The following is a 20978-nucleotide window of genomic DNA, read 5'->3' on the forward strand; positions in this document are numbered from 1 at the left end:
TGTTGAACTTGTTGAAAAGTAAACAGTCATACAGCAAAAGTAATGAGAATTCTTTGTATTTTATATTAAGACAATACAAAACATCAGACTTACAAGCAAACTGACAACTCAAAAAAAAAAAAAAAAAAACCCATATGCTTTATTTTAGCAGCATCAATTTCAGATGCACCTTATTCAGAAACATCGGATACTAAAGAACACAGCTTACAATGCTGAATGACAAGAATGTCTTTTTAAATGAAGGTTTATTAACTTTTATAGACAAAAACTTCCAATAGAGTCACAATTGTAATATTTTTTACTGATACTCATTTTAGTGAGTTTGCACGCTTAGGAAAAAAAGAGGGTTCCCCAAGGGTTCTTTAGATGGTTAATAGATGTAGCTTTCTAAAGGCTTTAAAAAAAATATAAAATCTGTTTACTCCCATTTAAACCAGTTTTAGTCACACTGTACAAGGTCCTAATAGAATCTTGGCCAAATTATATATCAGATTGTGCAATAATGTGTGTTGTATATGTCAGATTACATGATGAAGATCCTCTAACGATAGACCTGTGATTGCAGAAAATGACCGCACTCTGTTTGCATCATCCATCGGTGTGAGCATACAGAAAATATGAGCAAGTCAGTATTTTTAATGATCTTGTGCTTAAACCACAATTCAACAAACCTCTCTTCTTTTAAATCCCATGTTTCGTTTAAGTTTCACCACCGCCACTACCGTACTTGTAGCTGTCCCGGGAGTTTGGCGTCGTCCTACGCCGTCCTCCTATTGGTGCATTTTAGATGAGCGTCGTAGCAGCGCTCACGCTCAGAGATCTTAATAAAACATTTCTCACCCTGCCAGCTGTTTTGGGTCACACTAAATCAGCCGTGAATAATGTGAGAGTGTCTCGTGGTGCGTTCTAAGACTGCAGATCTCAACTCACCACCAAAGAATTCTTTTTTTATGAGGTGTGATTTTGTCTGCGACAGCAAAGCTGGGCCAAAGGGAATCTTTTTATAGGGCTATAGGGAACCTTTTTTTCTAAGAGTGTACTGGTACTATAGGTTCTATGAGGTTAACTGATCCGACACATCAATACATGGTCACCAACAGTAATCCATATTCAATACATTTAAAATGCATCTACAGTCTTCTTTCCTCAGTTTGAAGAGTAACAGTATGACCAACTTCACCATTTCCAGCAGAAAAGCTTCTGAAAGTTCTTCACCGTCAGCTCAGTGTCCTCATCTACCGGTTCCTCCAACACACATTTGTTCGGTTAACTATTCAGATGTTTGCACAGAGGCCAGTTACGGACGATACTTATGTAGAAATGAAAGCAAAGACAGCAGCAAGTGTCCACGAGTACCATCAGATCTTTGAACACACTCTGAGATTTTTTAAGCTAGGACAAACACAGCGCTTTAGCACGAGTCCCGACGCTAGCGTTTAACAAATGAACCGACTCCATGATTTCCTGAGCAACCTGCAAAAACAAAGCAATTCATCTTCTCTTCCTTTTTGCACGTCAACCGGAATTGTTTTTCACTCAGTACCGATTAACTTAACGATTAACGTTTAACACAGCAATTATGACGACAGCCACCACCACCACCACTCCAACGATGACTGCCAGGATCACCTTCATCTTCATGTTCTCCCATTGCTTTTTTTGCTTCACTTGGTTTGCAGTTTTGGAAAAAACCTTGCTCTGAAAGAAGAGAAGCACAATAATAAGATCCATGAACATACTGCAATACATTATCAGACATTCAGTTTGTGCTTACTGTGGTTAGATACGAAGGTGACGAAGGTGTGAATGTACAGGTTGTTGGTTTTTCCTCTAAATATGGATTGAACGTATAATAACATTTCAATTTTAAAGCATTTTACGGTATACAAAACCAAGCATTACAACTGCATGTAGGACTTTACAGAAGCAGGAGATAATCACAGGGTTTTACCCACATTCCCTTATCAGCTGGGCATGATGGGGAACTTATCATTTTATCTCAAAATTTCTGTGGAAACTGATCTCAGAGCCCAAACTCGAACATCCCCTCCAAACCAAACACACACACACACACACACACACACACACTTTGCTTCATTCATCTAATCACAAAAGGAAATAGCTTTCTAAAATTAACCCTGTCAGCAAAAAATCAGGATGTCAATTCTACATTCTTCTGTCCCCATAAACACTAACCTACAGTGTATTTATAGACTTCAATATGACATTTCCTGTTAGGCCTTGGAACCGTGGAAAGATTTGTTAACTATACTATAGCCTGCTGAGGGCCAGAAAGCATGATTAGTGTGTTTACTGGCCTTCCTGATTCCCGTACAGAAAGCTTTAAAAAAAATTGTTCTGACGGACGCAAGAGAGAAATACGGGCAAGAGGATGTGACCTGTCTTACGTCAAAGAGAGGATAAGAATAGAAAATAAAAACAGACCCGGTTTTCGGGAAAGCACTCATGAAAGTATGAGAACTGTACTATTCAAGAATGATATTATATTAGGAACCATTCCGAAGGTTTTTTTTTGTTCACCTGTTCCAGTAGCTGGTCAGCTCTGTTCTCCAGGTCTCCCAGTTTCCCCTCACGCTCACTGGCCTTGTTCAGGTTCTCCAACATGATCACGCGAACCTCCTCCACGTCCTGCTGAGCCTGCTGCAGCTGGCTTCGCCCGTTCTCCTGAACACGTACAGAACACATAGCTCAGGATCAATTGGGTCAAGTCTGGGACACAACAGGATGGCAGGAAATGGGACAAAATGGTAAAAATACAATCAGAAATGGGAAAATATGGTAAAAGTGGGAAATAACCAGCAAACAGGAAATGGGGCAATATGGTAAAATATAACAGGATAACCAGAAACAGAATTAGATAATAAAACATAAGGAAAGAGAGCAAGATTGTAAAGTGTAACCAGATACCAGGAAATGGAACGAGATTATAAAGCGCAAGGGTATAACAGGAAAAAGGACGAGATTGTTAAGTGTAACAACATACTAGGAAACAAGATGGTAAAGCGCAAGGGCATTACCAGGAAATGGGACGAGATTGTTAAGTGTAACAACATACCAGGAAACGGGACGAGATTGTTAAGTGTAACAACATACCAGGAAACGGGACAAGATAATAAAATGAGACAAGAAGAGGAAGTAGTAGGACAGGATGGTAAAAATGGACATACCAGGAAACAGGACAAGACGGTAAAACGTGATGGAAAACTAGGAAACGGGATGAGACAAAAAAGACAGGACATGAACAGGAAATAGGAAATGGGACACAATGGTAAAACACAACAAGATGATAAAATGGGATGTGACTAGGAAACAGGAAATGAGACAGGATGGTAAAACTGGACATGATCATGAAAGAGAAAACGAGATGACTGAATGAGACAGAACAGAAAATCAGAAATTTGAAGATGTTATGAAGGCGTAGAACAGAAAACAAAAATGGGACAGGTCAGTAAAATCATTAGGGAACAGCAACTGTTACAGGATATAGAATAGGACAGGAAAAAAAAGAGGAAGTGTGTCTGGATGTTACAACAGGACAGGAGAGGCAACCAGGTAATCTAAGAGGATGTTAAAATAGGACAGGATCGGGAAATGACAGGATGTGACAGGATGGTGAAATGGAAAACTGGACAAAAGGTAAAACACTACAAGATACTAAGGAAAAGGACATAACTGGGAAGCAGGAAGTGTCATAGGATGTCAAAACAGGACAGAAATATTGAAACAGGAATTGTGAGAGTGGTGAAATAGAATGGATCTGGGAACCAGGAAGTATAAGAGGATATTAAACTAGGACAGGACTGTGTTTTTGTGAACTGGGACAGTAAAGCTGGTGAAGTTTTCTGTTTAGAGACATTTATTTAACATTTATGGAAGGAGTCTCTAGTAAACAGATTTTCCAGTTTCTCTTTAAAATGGCAAGCTGCCATGTTTTTTTTTTTATGGTTTATTAACTTCAGGTGAGAGAGATAAAAAGATAGAGCTACTGTTAATATGATGCACGTTAGAAGAGGAACTAACTTGTCATGCGAATATTTCACAACGTTCAATGTAACTATAAAAGGATAAGAGTGTGATATGTTTTCAACTAAAAAAAATTTAATCATTGGCAAATAATGTGATAAATCGAATGCACGACACTGAATGCTAACAAGAAGTGTTAAGATTCTTGTCGGTGCTTTAGCTGATTTAAGGCATGATGCAGCAGAAACTTCGCTTTTCTCTAAAGACCTTAAGAACAGAAGGGAAACCGTTTTGGTGGAAAGTCGTCCAGGCTAGTTGCTGTGACTCTGGGAATGTAAATCTGGATGTGTGCCTGTGTGTCGTTTCTCTCTTTCTCAAGCTAAACAAAAGACAGAGCAGGCCTGAGCCACTCTGTGCCATCTAATCCTCACAATATATCCACTGTGGGTGTGCTGTGGGTTTGTGACTCTAAAATGGAGGCATTTAAAGATTGACCTGCTGTGACCTCGCTCAATTCCAGCATGCTTCATTAGCATGATTGCTATGAACGTTGGCATGTACACTGAAAGATAACAGTGACTGAGAGAGATTTATAGACAAAGAGCCAGGAAACCGTTAGCAGATACCATTGAATAAGCGAACATCCGATTGAACCTGCCTCATTTTTCATATTTAGCTGCCTCGCTACTCGTAAATGATGGATGCCTCTGTGCCCAAAAACAGGAAATGGCTGGGTGTGAGTGTTATGATGACGAAAACCACTGAAGACACATAATCATAAAAGGTTTTACAGGTTCACTGAGGGCACAGTGGTGCAGTTTTCACTGTTTCTTACACAATATACCATTCTTCCAGCATCAGTCTACATTGGAAGTGTTCCAAATTACACACACTAATCACTGTATAGGGCGCTATAAGCTGGAAGTGTTCCAAATTACACACACTAATCACTATATAGGGCGCTATAAGCTGGAAGTGTTCCAAATTACACACACTAATCACTATATAGGGCGCTATAAGCTGGTAGTGTTCCAAATTACACACACTAATCACTATATAGGGTGCTGTAAGCTGGAGGTGTTCCAAATTACACACACTAATCACTATATAGGGCACTATAAGCTGGAAGTGTTCCAAATTACACACACTAATCACTATACAGCGCCCCTAAACACTGTCAACACTCTGTATCATGCTGTTATAGGAAAATAATCAACATCAGGTTGATGTGATGAAGTAGTGGCACTGTTACTGCTGATTATTTTCCCATAACAGCACTTCCTGAAGTGTTTTATTCTTCTTATACCACCGCAATTAGCCAACATTTACAATTTCTATTTATGAAAGAAAAATATTAAAGAGAAAAGGAGCGATGCGGCGGCGCTTTAGTCCTTCAGTCTGTCCAGCGCTGTCACCTCCTCGTCTGTACACTCTGCTCAAACAGATCAGCTTCCAAAGCTTCGAAATTCATGCTAATATCACCCTCAACGCCATCGTGCTCGTCATCTCATAAATACCTACTCTACGCTAACTAGCTGAGCCGGGTCTCTGCGTCGTATAGCCGCATTGCATTCTGGGACTTTGAGTCTAGCGGTTGCACCAACGCCTCCACGACTTCTAGTCTGGACTTCAATGGCGAACGAGAAAAGGCGTTAGCACCAGAATCACTAAACACATGAGAAGCACCTGAGTTATAAACATTTAACACGTCTCAGGGTGGAGTTTTCCTTTAAATACATCCAGGGAATACAATGAATATAGTGAGTGAATGAGTGGGCAAGAGCAGGATGTGCCCGTCTAAGCACTTCCTCCTGTCGCTTCCTTCCTTTCCGCTCTCTCTCTCTCTCTCTCTCTCTCTCTCTCTCTGTCTCTCTCTCCTGAAGCTGGAATTTCCTCACATATTCTCTAAGCTCCCATTGCATGCAGCTCATCTTTTCATCACATGCCATCTAATAGCCATCTCGACGTTTCAAGAAAACCTGTATCTTTTTTTCCTCTATGACTTCTCGGAGAGATAAACCTGTAGACGTTTAAACATGTGATGTGAACATCGTTCAGCATTCAGAGTCATCTGGCTGAAGTAGGAGACTAGCTGCAATGGTGTGTGTTTGTGTGTGTGTGTGTGTGTGTTTGGAGACTGACTTGCACTAGTATCCAATCCTTATGTAACCTCAATTGCTCAGTTATTATTTTACACACAGGCAGCAGATCTGCTCAGCTGTCACAGCTCTGTGTGTGTGTGTGTGTGTGTGTGTGTGTGGGGCAAATGAGTTAAACAAGGGTGTGGTGTGACATATTAATGAATGTATAGCTCCCAGAAGACAGAGAAGGAAAGGAAAACGAAACTTACCATGTTGGTCATCGTTTCTGTCTTTGTCTCTGCACTTGGGTCACTGACGTCTTCTAAAGGACATCCGAAAGACAGCCTTAAACCTCCAGCAGCTCTGGTCCTGAAGCCTGTCTCGTATTTGTCTTTGTCTTTGTGTGTGTGTGTGTATGTGTGTATGTGTGTATGAGTCTATGTGTGTGTGTGTGTGTGTGCGTGTGAGCTCTTGCTTCCCGCTAGGTTCTCTGAGCTCAGTGCTCTGTGCTGAGTTTTTAAAGGAACCTTTTCTGCTCTGTGGTTGCACATGTGCATGAGGCTGTCCCTCGTCCTGGGTTGCCAGATTGACATAAAAAAACTATAATAATGATAATCATGAAGAAAACTGAATGAATGTTGCTGTTAATACAATAACAAAAATATTACATAGATGTAATAAAAAATAGATTTTATATTATTTTAGTTTTATATTTTATACATCTTATATATTATATATTATACATTTTATTACACAATTTGTTTACTTTTTAAAAATTTTTTGTAGGTACATAAATAGTGTTATATATTTCGCTTTTGTAGTTTTAATACTGCATGTATTTACTAAGCCCACTAAAAATTAATCTTTTTTTTTTTTACTGTCATGTGATATGAGCTGTCCATGGTTACAGCATGGAAAGATTTCCTGTTGCATCACATCGACCATGACAGGATAATGACATGGTTATAACGGTCTTGATATTATTATATTGTAATAGCCCATAAATGATAGATTAATTCTAACTTCAATTTTTATTTCTGATTCAAATGTGTACTTCTGTCTTGGTGTTAAAATATAAATAATGAACATTAATAATACACTATAGAATATACAGTGTACTAAATACTTCCTCTGTCTTGGTATTGATACTAATGAAATCAAATAAATAATATTTTATAATTAAATTTAAATAAACATTTAAAATAATATTACTTAAAAATATAAAGGGCAGAGGAAGTATAAATATTATAGTGCAAATAAAACATGAAATGATAATAAATCCAGATCAGCCATATCACATTATTCATGTGTTGTAACAGGTAGCAACTATTTAATTAATGTAGTAATTAAAATACATTTATATAAAGTATGAAATCTATAAATTATAAGTATAAAATGTACAGTAAAGCTAACTTATGAAATTATTTTTCTGATTTGTATTTGTATTATTATTTTATTTTTTCGCTTGAGCTACTACGTGCATGAAAAGTGCTTTAAATACTGTAACTATATTGTTATTATTGTTATATAAACAAGTATAAAATAATATACAATGTATTCATGATAAAAAATCTTGTAATAAGAATTATTTTTAAATAATTATTATTTGTATTTTTAATTTGTTTACCTTTATGCTACCATGTATATGAGAATTGTTCTAAATATAAAAGGTAAAATAAAATTATTTCATTTTATTTATTTTATTATTCATAAAAACTGAATTATAAAATTATTTTTATTCTTTTTTTAAAATATACACACAGTGAAGTACAAACAAAAGCCTCCAATCACACAGTGAAATCACTCAATCTGGCAACCATCGCCCCTGCACTCAGTTCCCAGCCCGGCTGCCGTCCCCCTCCACCCTTCCCCTTATGTGAGCGGGGTAGTAAGTGTGGGCAGGAAGGAACTTTCGAACAGCTCCATTCGACTGCCCCGATTTCAAACCATTAAAGACCAACATGATCAGAGTTACTGTATGACTGCGGTTCATTTCAGAGCATTTACACTTTCACTTTTCAATTCCTGGCTGTGTGGAAAAACACCGAACTGCACTGCAGAGAGGAAAGTGTGTAAGACGTTACATTAAATGTGGGTGTTACTCCATTCTGGTATTTCCTGCCGCATGCTCACTTTCTGGTTCCACTTTTCACGCAGGGCTAAAAGATTTTATTTTAAACACAAAGGAACCTTCAGCATATCATTAGTTCTAGCAGCGTCTGAACACAGCATCTGTTTAACCTAAAGATGCTAGCTATAAAAAAATACACAAGCAGTTTTTAAATAGGGCGCATGAAAGAACAAGCTAACTAACGCTAGCCAACAAGAGACATACACGCTTTAAAAAAAAAAAATAAAAAAGTTCTTCCGATAGTTCAGGATGCTTAGCTTCCCAAAGAGGTCTGCTTTCCTCATTTATTACTCTGGATACGAACTAATTTTTTCGGAAATTGTTCGCAAGAGTGTTCAGACGAGAACTGCGTTATTCACGACAATCCAGTTAGTTCGGAAAAATGTTCGTATCCTACGTTTCGCTCCTGAGTTTGTGTACTCGGTGTGATTTCATATTAATGACTTGAAAGAAAGTGATAAAAAAAAAATCCATAAATAACTACTAGCCATTCAATTAGGACAAAAGTAATGGCACCCTATATAGCCACAGTCTTGGACTTCAATTCCCATTAGCCCCATAATCACAGGATCCTGTCACAAGTCCCTTCAATCACATTCACTTGTTTTGTGTTTTATTTATGTTCTGAGTTTTCTCTGTTTAGTTGCTAAGCTTCTGAGTGCTGTGTGTTTTGTGCCATCTTGCGCTTGTTTCGCTCAGCATCTGATTCTTATTCTGACTATGCTTGATTTGTTTGTCTTTTTTAAAAAAAAAAGGCCTACTTGCTTCACCCTCCACTTCCTGACAGAAGGCAGCAATTGTTAGACGCGAAGTCTTGCCAATCCTAAGTTGTTTAAATTCTGAGGTTAATTATCTTCTTCTATCTGTAACCTGCATGTTTGTCCTGTGGCCTGTTTGAGCTTGGTCTCTGATAAATAATAAAAAAAATTAACAATCTACTTTGTCGTGTCTGGTCTGTTACACTGTGTTAGCTGACACGCTGCAGTGGCCGAGCCGCATTACTGGAAGATTCAGCGTATGGCACGCTTAGAAGACACTCCTTTGCCGTTTAGTTGTCATTTTGTTGTTTTCAGCTCTGTGTATGTGCTTTGCCTTGTATGGAGGTTGTGGGTGTGGCTAAATGTAAATCAGCTGGCATTTATGGCATTTATCAATTTATACAGATGAAGAAAACGCTACATTTATAAACAAGGCCCATTATCTAATAGTAAAGTTTATAATAAATACCATGAATTATGAAACTGCAGTGAAACTAATAATAACGATGTGCCATTATGAGAGCATAGAAACGGCTAATTTTTGAGTTTGAGTCATCTCTTAATTACTTTAATTGCATCTCTAAGCTACGCCTCCCAGTCTTTTAAGTTGAATATTTCAGTGTGAACTTCTCCTGCTATGTTACTGATAAATTATGTTGAAAAACATGATTTCAGGGCTCAGTGATGTTGCTTAAACCAAATATATAAAGGCTTAGGTGTGTATATTTGTGGAAAAACAGAAGAAGCAAACGTCCCACGCCTGACACGGCTGATCGGACGCATTTGCGTAATGGGGGAAACTTTTGTACATGTGATTTTTCTAAACTTTTCCTTTAATTGGTTACAGAATGACTGAAGTGTGTGTGTTTTCTTCATATTGTGGTTATATATTAACATGTGATGTAGGAAATGTGGAAATGTAGAGTGCGTATGAGTGCATCTGATACGGTGTATCTGAGCTGGAAGTATTTTACCAATCTGCAGCAGTTTGTTGAAATTTATCAGCGGAATCTAGGTCATGGAAGGTCTTTTTATTTTTAATTAGAAACTGAATCCACTATTCCTGTGAACTCAAATAGCGTGAACCTGGGAAAACAAAGAAAAAAATTCAGGACATGTCATAACAAGAGCCCAAGTGTTGAAACACACACACACACACACACACGATAAACAGATTGAACAGGATTTCCAGAAACACTAATTAAATTACAGTAAATGATTCTTTTTGCATTATATTTGTCTGAGTCATATGACATATTTGTCTGATGTCAGTGTTTTGCACTGAAACAATGGTGTATTCAATCTCTTGCGTGGAACACACACACACACACACACACACACACACACTCACTCAGATGATGTGTGTCAGAGGGCTTTTAAATCAACTCATCCTCCTGGAACAATACGTTTATTATTTCTTATATGAGCGACTGAATATACAACGTCTCCACAGCGTGTATTTTCTTCCTGTCATGTGTCTTTCTTTGTCACAGACTGTGTGAATAATCTGCTTCTACAAACAGCTCTTATATGCTACACTGACCGTAACCACATCCTCCTTCCAGACTGCGTGTACAGCCGAGTGTAGAAGTTTCTATACCTTTTAACAGAAAGTGAAAGGACAAATCGGCACAATAAACCCATAAACCGTTACATAATAATAGTGGTATCTATTTCACTTTATGGTCGATAAATATAATCGATATAATTAAGGAACGGCCTTCTGACCAATCAGAATCCAGAATCCAACAGCATTTCACTTGACTACAGTTGCTCAGTCATATATATATATACATATATATATATATATGAGGTTTTCAGCTAGAAGAACTTCCACACAAGAGCACTTGAACTCCCTCTAGTGGAGAACACCAGCCGGTGCAGCTATTTTGGAAAAATTTATTAAGCTGTAAACATCACATGAACCTTTGTGTGTATAAATCGCTCTAAGTGCTTCATGCTTGATTCGAGAGAGGATATGAGGAGACACCATTTCACAAACATCATCAAATTTCCATGAATAAATAAATCACATTATCTATGATGTCTTACTGTTAAAAAAAAAAACTTACCAAAAAGGTAAAAATAAATACAGAAACCAGTAAATGTGTATTTGCTTTGAGTTAATTATTAATTAATATATATATAGTTCTCTGCTTTGTGGTTGCTTTTTATAATGTGTGACACGGCAGATTTTCTTTACTACAGCACTGTTAAATTCTCTACTCTGATTGGTCAGAAGGTGTTGATTCATTTTCTATAACAGCAGCTCTGACAGTGGTTCAGCTGCAAATCCCACGTTTATATTAACGCCTTGATTTTCTGTAAGGAGAAATGTGTTTAGTTCACATTTATAGAAGGAGTCTCCAGTGTCAGTGCGTTGTAACAGTCACTAGCTAAAGCTGTAATGTTTTTCCACCATCTTCAGGACAGATTTTGTATAAATATGAGAAATAATACACACGATTCAGCTTTAATGACACTTCAATTGTTTATTTTTAAAAATAGCTCTACAGGCTTTGAGATTTTATTTCCTCATAACTCTTGATATACATCCAAAGCCCCAGCACTGGTTGAGTATTTAATCCGAACCTGAAACACACCACCCGTTCACACTCACACACACGCACACACACACACACACACACACACACACATACCTCTGTGATGAAGTAGCGGAATTAATGTAATCGGGTGTTGTGGTGCGTGCTCGGAAAAAAATACACGTACACATTGTAGCCCTTAACTCAACAAGAATAAGAGTGATTTTAACCGAGGCAGTGTGCATTAACGATGATCATTTTTTCTGATTCAAGTCAGGACTATAAGACAATAAGGCACCTAAAACAGCTTTAGTATGGAACAGGAACAATAAATAAACTTGGATATGTAACATTCTAACGTTATTGGATGCTACAGCATGAGATGAGTGGGAACAATTACAACAGAAAAGACTAAAATATTTACAGAAAGAAGCAATTTTGACCTCGTAAGATTTCCACAGATTGACAGCAAAACCACAAAGAGATGATTTATAGAAATTCAGACGAAAATAAGCTCAGATTAAGTCTAAGTTTACTGTTGCACTTAATTGTAGCTCTGATACAATCACTAATGAGATTTATTCTGCATATTCCTGCAGGAGAAAAAAAAAAAATTTATTGGTAAATGTAGCCAGTAGTTATTTAAATCAAGGCTGTGCAAAATGTAAAAAAAAAAAAAAAAAAAAGGTTGGAATCAAAACTGGCCACTAAAGAACTGTAAAGAGTCGGGTTTTTTTCTTTCGTAACAGTGAAAATCAGAGAAATATTGACTTTTACAGCAGTGACTGGAATGTTAAAGCAAAATCTTAGACCTACATTGAAGCAAAGTGCATTTGCGCTATTGTTCGTATTGATTTTAACTATAACTCGGCCTTCAAACTTTAAAGAAACAGTTACGAAAAAAACATTTTCATCATGTAAAAACACAAACACACACACGGACACACACAAACACTTGGGCAAACCCGTCCGGAAATTTCACACACTCACTGTATCACTAGTATATAGAGAAAATTGTGTTGTCTGAGAAGTGTGTGTGGAAAGTATCGCGTTGTGACCAAACACCAAGAAAATTTCCAGCAAAGAGATGAAATGAAATCCTTCCGATGTTTAAAATGTACACATTTCAGAATTAAGGGTTATTTTATAATTATTATTAACATGTACCATCTTGTAGGTATCTTACCTTCCAGCATTAAGTGATATTTTCAATATGTAAGTTCCTCTCTATTTTTAATAAGAATTCATTTTAATAACTTCTTTCTAGCTCTCAGGCTTAATTTCCAGATATTTGTAACAGTAAATATTAGATTGTCCTTCATTCGTCAGATATTTTCATTGTATACTTCTTATATATATAAAAAAAAAAAGATCTGTTTTCAGATATTTTCAATTTCAAATTTTGAGTGTTTTATTATTCAACTTATTACTAATTTATTTTCAACTTAATTATAACTTCAAGTTCCGACATTAGTGGTTAATTTCAGGATTTTAATCAGTCAAATTTAGTTAAAAAGTATTTAAATTCAATCAATTTTCATTTATCTTCTTAGAATTTCTGGATATTTTTTAATATATATCTTCTAATAAATATCCTTAAATCGCATAATTTCAGGGCAAATTTCTGGATTTGTTCAATTCCACATCTAAACATTAAAATCTCTTAATTTGGGGTTAATTCAATATAAAATATCTTTAATCTCCAGCTATTATTTAGGTTTTTCAGGTATGTTTGCTATACAGCTTCGAGCAAATATGGTAACATCTTGGTAACAATATGGTTAATTTTCTGAACATTTTCAATATGTAACTTATAAATATCTTTAATTTAAGGTTTCCAGATATTTTCAACACACAAGTTTGTGAGTTTCTTAAATTCCAGTGATCTGTGTGAAATTCCAGATATTTCAGTGTGTAACATCTTATAAATCTGTTGAAGTTCCAGCATTCAGATTTCATTTCTAGATATTCCTATAAATTCTAGGAATGTTTCAAGAAATTCTGTAAGAAAAACAGACAGTACTGTGTGCTAACACTATGGATTCGTGTTTGATTATTCAAGTAAAGAAATATTGCTGTTTTGTAGGAAACGAACGAATGTTGTGAACGAATAAAAGCGAGTAGGAAACAAGCGCATGTTAACGAGCTTCATCGTAAGCAGCATTGGGAGTTTCGTGTGAAGCGTGATCACGGCGGATGTTTTTGATTGAGCTAAATGTGTAAAGAAAAGACGCATCGTCTTCGTTTTCTGCGTAAAATCAAAATTACGAAGCAGAATCACTCCTGCAGGATTTCGTTCGAACCCTGATCTGACAGATCTACGATATTTCACAGCTGTATGAGATATAAATGTGTCTCAATATCCAGTTCGGACCAAGGTTTGCGCTTTTGTTTCGCCAAATTGTAGACACGGCGAATATTTTGGTTCAGGACCAGCATGAAATCCTGCGGTGTGTCCGAATGGGACTTTTTTAAGAACTAACGTAAGTGTGTGTGCCTTCAGGTTTCGGTATAAAGTAGGTCTGTGTGAGTGAGTGAGTGTGAAGGTGTTAATTTCCTAGGTGTTAATTTGGTGGTTTGCTTGTCGGGGGCAGCGGCGCTGAGGCACTAGTCGGGATCACTCCTGTAGCCAACAGCACGATGATGAGCAGGATGACGACAACAATCACGACTATCACCATGATCAGCTTCACGTTCTTCCACCAGTAGGCGCGTGCCACCTTCTGCGACGTGTGCTTGAAGTTCTGCGCCTGTGGACAAACAACGTCGAGTATTATCGTTCAAGACGCCATTTTTATCCTGGTACTTTGCTAAACTTTCATTACCCTTCCAAAGTATACGCTGACTGACAGTCGATCCATCGTTAAACGTAGCTCACTAACGTAAAAATTCGTAACTTCCTGATAGCTAACACAACTTCGGTGTGATGACGATAACTCCGCTTCATCACACCACCCTGACGTTGATCATTTTCCTATAACAGCACAACACGGACGTAGATATCACATGTGGAACACGTTTACGTTGTTTTTACACAATAATAACAACTAGCGATTTTAACCTAGCCCTAAACATACTGTATATAATCACGATATTTTTTGCGTGTTTAGTCTAATCTAGTGTGGCTATCTGATCTGTTTTTCATAGACGGTCATCAAAATCATTCCATAAAACCAATTTTCCTGCCATTCACCAATCCGCATGTAGTGATCTGCGAAAACGAAGCCTGCCGTTTACGTGCGGTGTTTATTATCCGTGTTATAGACGAGGCCTCACCCCGGCCTGCAGGTCCTCAGATTTGTCCATCAGATCATCGAGTCGTTCTCCGCGTGCCAGGATTCGGTCCACGTTCTGGGTCATGATGTCTTTCACGCCATCCACCTGAGACTGCAGCGACTTCACCCGGTCCACTTCCTCCGCCGAAGCCGACGCCCCCTGCTCCTGCATGACAGCGTGGTTCAGAAAAAAAAAAAATCAGTTTGTAATTTACTCCATCAGTTTTCTAATTAAAACAAAAGTTCCACATTTTGTTAACTCTAGTTCTTGAGGGAAAACCTTTCAAGGCTCGATCTAGGTTCTAGACCTCAAGAAACGCCAAAAATCCAAAGTGATAGAGATCTCGTTTTTAACACCACATGTGTGTATGGTCATGCACATGTGGAGGAATTAAAGCTCTGTCCACTAGGGGGCAGGTGAGAACAGAAACACACACCACCACTGGGATGCCATCTTACACTTCTCCCTCCGATTTAGCAGACAGTAAAGAGGACGTGATGATCGTGTGTATCTTGAGAAAACGTCAGGAAGTGTAATGACGTGGAAAATGACGTGGAAAATGACGTGGAAAATGCATGAACGAAAGAATGTTTATTTCCCACAAATGTGCGTCAATTAGAAAAAATATATAAATATAGCTAAGAAAATATTTAATAATTAGCCACGCCTCCATTTTTGAACGTCCAAAGAGCACAGGATCGCGCCTTCTTGTTTTTTTTTTTTATTGACTCACAAAGTTCATGTAGGTAAAGTTAACATGGTGGGAAAGAAACTGCTATAGATGCAACGGTGTATTTCAGTGTTTTACTTAAGGAAGAAGAGAAGTGTGTCTCCTTTATCGCTGCAGCAAAAGTACAAAAAAAAAACAAAAAAAAACAACAACAACAAAAAAAAACTGCAGCTAAAGCGTAAATATTGGCACCTCAGGTCTGTTTCTTACTGACTACAGTAACACTCATAGCAATGTGTCAGCACAATGGAAACACTGTGTGTGTGTGTGTGTGTGTGTGTGTGTGTGTGTGTGTGTGTATACAGTTACTACAGGCCACAAAATAACACCATTTTGTGACAAAGAGGCCGTGTGTGAAGGTGCAATGCAAAAGCATTAGTAGCTAAAGAGCTCAGAATTTCACACCACATTACTTTCAAGCGGAAATTTACACTCAAAGCCACCGATACATTTCCTCAGGCCATACAGTGGCGGCAACATTCAGCACACACGCACACACGCACACACGTACGTGCGCACAGACACACACACACTTGGTCAAGATCACCTGCTGAGCCATAAAGGTGAGCGCTCAAGTTACACACCGCATCACAACACGAAAAAGCTCCTTATTTACCGGGTCAGTAGCAGCATACGGGTTCTCCAGGTACATGTTGTGCGAGAACATGACCGTGTGTGTGAGAGAGAGAGTGTGTGTGTGTGTGTGTGTGTGTGTGTGCGAGAGTACTGACACACAAGGCTCCGCACCGGCTGAGCCTTCATAAACAACAGGGAGGGTAACCGGGAAACCAAACAGTTCTAAGACGTCACTACCTGCAACTCTGTGTGTGTGTGTGTGTGTGTGTGTGTCAATAGCAGAGAGCTATCGTCTAACATCTGCTACTGAGAAAGAAAGAGAGAGACAGAGAGAGAGAGACAGAGAGAGACAGAGAGAGAGACAGAGAGTCAACACCACACTGTGTTAATGACAAAAAAGGAAAAATATCTCTCTAAATAATGATGTAAAATATACTGTACTAAGTATCTGTAGATTTGTAAATTATTATTATTAATAATAATTATTATCATTATTATCAACAACAGTTTACAGTGACACAAATAAATACAAAGTTATTATATAAAATCAAACGTATTATTTGAAACCATATAAGCGATATAAATTATGTGGGTTATAATAAACAAACAAATAAATAAATATTAGTAGGCATAACTGATGTATGTGATGCTAAAGAAAAAATATAATATATTTAAATATATATAAAGTTTTTCTATATATAAAGTTGGCATGACAAATATTTAGCCATCTTCAATAAATGTGTAAAAATATTTAAATAATTATATTCTATAATAGATTAAGATGTTAATAATGTTAATAATAATAATAATAATAATAATAATAATAATAATAATAATAGAGTGTGTGATGTGTCTGAAACGCAGTTAGTTTTAGCAGTGAAATGTAGAGAATGTTCAGTCAGAGACAGAGAGAGAGAGAGAGAGAGAGAGAGAGAGAGAGAGAGATGCAGCTCGTCCACATTTTTTCCTTCAGTTCCTGTCTCTAACACGCCTGAGCCACGTAACCCGCCTTGCGTCATCGTTACTTTTATAACGCTGCTGTTCCTCACAATCACGGCTCACACACTGACCTGCTCCGGCAGACGTACTCGAGTCTTTTGGGTGTGTCCGGGAGGCGGAGCTCTGTGAGGGTCTAAACTCACAACCTTGTGGGTTCTAGCACAGTGGTTTGAAGGATAAGCTGACCTAGCGCTCGTCTGCTACGCTTATACAGCTCGCTTTAATAAGAAATCAGTCCAACAACAACAACAACAACATGACAATCACTTTAAAGGGACGATATGGAAAAAATATAACACACTCAGGACCATTTATTTTTGTATTACAATACAAAATAATAATAATAACAATAACAATGAATACAATAATACAGGAGTGTGTTATTTATTCTGCTTACTGCACACCAAATGCCAACAAATACAACGTGTAATTTACTTATGACAAAAACATCGCACTTTTTAACGGTTTATACTTACACTTAACGTTACGCAACATCCATTAAACACGAGTTACGTCACAACAACTTTTTACGTCACAACAACAATGACAACAAATAAAGCATCTTTCCCTCACCAACATCTCCTTGATAAGACAAAAGAAAAAACCCGCAGTTTACAATTTTACAAGGTGACTGTTACAAAGTCCTGACACTGGAGACTCCTTCCACAAACGTAACATAAACATCTCCTTACAGAAAACTTTCAACTAATTTTTATTTATTAACTACTAGCAGTTTTTTTTAAGAAAGCGGATTATTATAAGGTTTAGTTTACGTGGAGCGTCTGCTGAACAAGTCCTTGTGTACGAGCCGTTACTATGGAAACGATTGCGTATTAGGATACATCGTGACTGTCCGAGTTACGCGCTTAGATATTACTGTGTGATTTAATGAATCTGTTGTGGAAGAAGGAAATCTTGCGTCCATCTGATTTTCGGTCAGGTTTTTCCTGAGCTGCTGCACGTTCGTCTCGTTCGGTTTTTCCTCCTACAGTTAACTGGTGTGTGTGTGTGTGTGTGTGTGTGTCATTAATGATCTTACTGTATCCGCTTCAATAAACCATACACAGTTTAGTGACGTGTCAGTGAAAACATGACGAGAAAACAATGCACAGGTGGAAAAACTACCGAATTATTACGCGTACACTTAACCGTGCGAGTATACAACGTTGTGTTACGATTATACTCGAATAAACGTTAAAAATGTAGCCAATCAAGAACGTTAGCGTAAAACATAAATAATGTACACTGAATTCATGCGTCATGTTTCTGCGAAAGCGGCCATTTTCCAAACAAAAAACAAACAAACAAAAACAAACGAACAATAAATACTCAAGTTGTATGAAACTTAGGGATGTTAAGTGCAGACGTAAAAAATAAATAAATAAAATAAATTATTACACGGGCCAGGTTTTTTTTTTGGAAAGTCAGGGTTAAGACAAAACAATAAACAAACAAACAAACAAATGACATTGGCATTTATATGACACAAGTTGTATGAAAAGTTAGTAATGTTAAAATCAGAGAAAAATATATTTTTTTAAATAAAAATATAAATAATGTATTATATTATGTAAAAAATAAATAAATACATAAAATAAAATAAAACACTTGCATGACTGTTGGATGGTTGAATGAATTTTTTTTTTTAATTTTAGGATTACGCAAAAAAAAAAAAAAAACTAGTTAAAAAAATAGAACTGAATAATGAATAAACACTTGCGTGACTCAGACGAGAGGAAAAATAAGGAACATTAAGATAAGGCTTCGTTCACATCCTCCTTACATTTCTTACGACCTCGTTTGTAGGAAATCGTACACAATCCAAACACGTCGCCCTCGATGTTTGTGCATAAGAAGTGTGTGTGTGTGTGTGTGTTTAGTGAAAATGTTGTAATTATGTGTTATACTCTGGTAAAATACAAGCCACTGCAAAATAATCCTCCGGTTGTAGGAAGAATTACCAAACAAGCATGAGTGCGTTCCAGCTTTCAGCATGTGTTTATGCTGTTTTATACACAAACAAACAAACAAACAAAAACAAACAAACAAAACTAGTAGCTGACTCAATCTGACACTAACACAACCTTGTTAGGCAACTTTTACTTCTTTATCTTCAGGACTGCAATTAACCACACACACACACACACACACACACACACACACCTCTACACTTTTACACTTAACCTCAGTAACCAGACAGAAATATTTGATTAGATATTTGGATTAGATTTTTTTTCTTGTTTAGAAATAAACATTTTTTCTTTTATTCTTTTGTAAAAGAACAGTTTGTCCCACAACCTCCTACTTCTTGTGCACACACACACACACACACACACTTATAACTTCTCAAACTCCTGAACATGGCTTTTCCTGCTGTAAATAATCCCTCAGGTTTTTTTTTTTCCACACATCTGCCTGAGTAAACAAATCTCTCTTTATTGCTTTATTGAAAGTGTCACACAGGAATGAAATGCACATTTACTTAAATGTCTCTGGTTTTACTTTAAGCACAAAATGGAGTCTGTGAACTTTCTTATTATTGTTAAAACCAGCTGAACAAAACAAACAAACAAACAAAAAACAGGAACTTTAATAAAGCTTCCCTAAAACCATGAGTGTACACAAACCCTTCACAACCACCAAAAGTACACACATCAAATTTAAAGCTAAAAAATAAAAATAAAAAGGATTTTATTACAAAATAAAGAGCAGTAAAAGTTAAATGAGGCCTTACCATACTGTTTGGATCTCCAACTCCCATCTTCTAAACCAAACACCACGACTGATTCAGTAAACTGCAGCAAAACACGACATTAAACACCGGATTCCCACCGGCTAAATGTTTACAAACCGTCAAACTTTTAGCACTTTCTCAAAAAACCCAGAGCGCGTCGCGAACTTCCTGGTTTCTCCGCGTTTTCTCTTCCTCGTCCGCCTGAATTCCTCCGCTAAACGGGTGCGATCCCGAGTCCAGCCACTAGAGGGAGTCTCTCGCCTCGCAAGTCCCGCCTTCTTCTTTGTGATTGGCTGAGAGTTCGCACTGCTCGCTAGTGGTTCGCTGGCTCGACAGTCAAACCAGCCAATAGTAGCGCAAAATCCGGAATACGGGTAGGAGTAAAAAAAAACTGAATAGGTGTAGATCAACAGTAATTTTATGATTATAAGTTATGAGTAAATTCTCCAAATCACGAATGAACTTGTGACAGAATAAAATAAAAGCGGCAAAAGTAGGAATATAGGAATATTATCAGGGACATTCGTGAAAAATAAATAAAAAAACCCTTCGGTAAAACATTTATATTAGTCAATTTCAGTGTTTTTATGACTTTTATAAAACGTGTTTAAAATATTCTGTGCTGTAAATCACACCCAGAGAAAGCTGGAAGACCTGTCTCACTGCCTGGGACACAGAAACAGACATATATATATATATATATATAAAAAAAACTAATTATTGTTCTCTTGTTTGCGTCACTGAGTCTGAAATCCGCCCCGCCCAGCTCAGGTGCGGCGGTGACGTCACCACGCCCCGCCCCTCCCCATCACGTCACCCTTCCGTCCTGCTCAGTGCAAATGATTTGCCTCGACAAGACTTTTCACATTAATCTGTTTAACAGTGAATGGAAGGTACTGAAATATGCAAATAAGACTTGCAGACATAAAATGATTCCTATTGGCTGTGGCTATGAGAAAATTAGCATATGTAAATGACGGAACATCCTGATGTCTATTCTGTAAATAGGCTTGTTGAGGAGCCTGTATACAGGCTTTAGAAGGAGCTAATTAGAATATGCAAATGAGTTGCCACTTGCTTTTTCCTGGGTTTTATACAGGCTTTAGACGGAGCTAATCAGAATATGCAAATGAGTTGTCACTAGCTGGTTCCTGTTTTTTTTTTTT

General features: G+C 37.3%; 2 protein-coding genes across 2 annotated transcripts; both read right to left on the reverse strand.

Moving 5' to 3' along the window:
- Positions 1–40: 40 nt before the first annotated feature.
- Positions 41–6723, reverse strand: LOC113542580 (vesicle-associated membrane protein 5). Its single transcript, XM_026940205.3, has 3 exons — positions 6335–6723; positions 2542–2685; positions 41–1698 (listed from the first exon to the last, which is right to left on the reverse strand). Exons 1-3 carry the CDS (start codon positions 6344–6346, stop codon positions 1552–1554), a joined length of 303 nt encoding a protein of 100 aa, XP_026796006.3. The 5' UTR covers positions 6347–6723; the 3' UTR covers positions 41–1551.
- A 4703-nt stretch (positions 6724–11426) lies between these two features.
- Positions 11427–20032, reverse strand: vamp8 (vesicle-associated membrane protein 8 (endobrevin)). The gene is made up of 3 exons (XM_026939754.3): positions 19813–20032; positions 14774–14938; positions 11427–14247 (listed from the first exon to the last, which is right to left on the reverse strand). Exons 1-3 carry the CDS (start codon positions 19837–19839, stop codon positions 14062–14064), a joined length of 378 nt encoding a protein of 125 aa, XP_026795555.1. The 5' UTR covers positions 19840–20032; the 3' UTR covers positions 11427–14061.
- Between the last annotated feature and the right edge of the window lie 946 nt (positions 20033–20978).

The sequence above is a fragment of the Pangasianodon hypophthalmus genome, chromosome 24 (genome assembly GCF_027358585.1).
Source record: "Pangasianodon hypophthalmus isolate fPanHyp1 chromosome 24, fPanHyp1.pri, whole genome shotgun sequence".
NCBI lineage: Eukaryota > Metazoa > Chordata > Actinopteri > Siluriformes > Pangasiidae > Pangasianodon > Pangasianodon hypophthalmus.

What these genes read in the sequence shown, in the direction of transcription:
- LOC113542580 (XM_026940205.3), bottom strand. An exon ending in CTGACCAGCTACTGGAACAG is followed by an intron (nt 1,699 to 2,541) that starts GTGAACAAAAAA and finishes CTCTTCTTTCAG; the next exon opens with AGCAAGGTTTTTTCCAAAAC.
- vamp8 (XM_026939754.3), bottom strand. Translation starts at nt 19,839, where the DNA reads ATGGGAGTTGGAGATCCAAACAGTATG. An exon ending in TTGGAGATCCAAACAGTATG is followed by an intron (nt 14,939 to 19,812) that starts GTAAGGCCTCAT and finishes GCTGTCATGCAG; the next exon opens with GAGCAGGGGGCGTCGGCTTC. An exon ending in CTGAGGACCTGCAGGCCGGG is followed by an intron (nt 14,248 to 14,773) that starts GTGAGGCCTCGT and finishes GTTTGTCCACAG; the next exon opens with GCGCAGAACTTCAAGCACAC.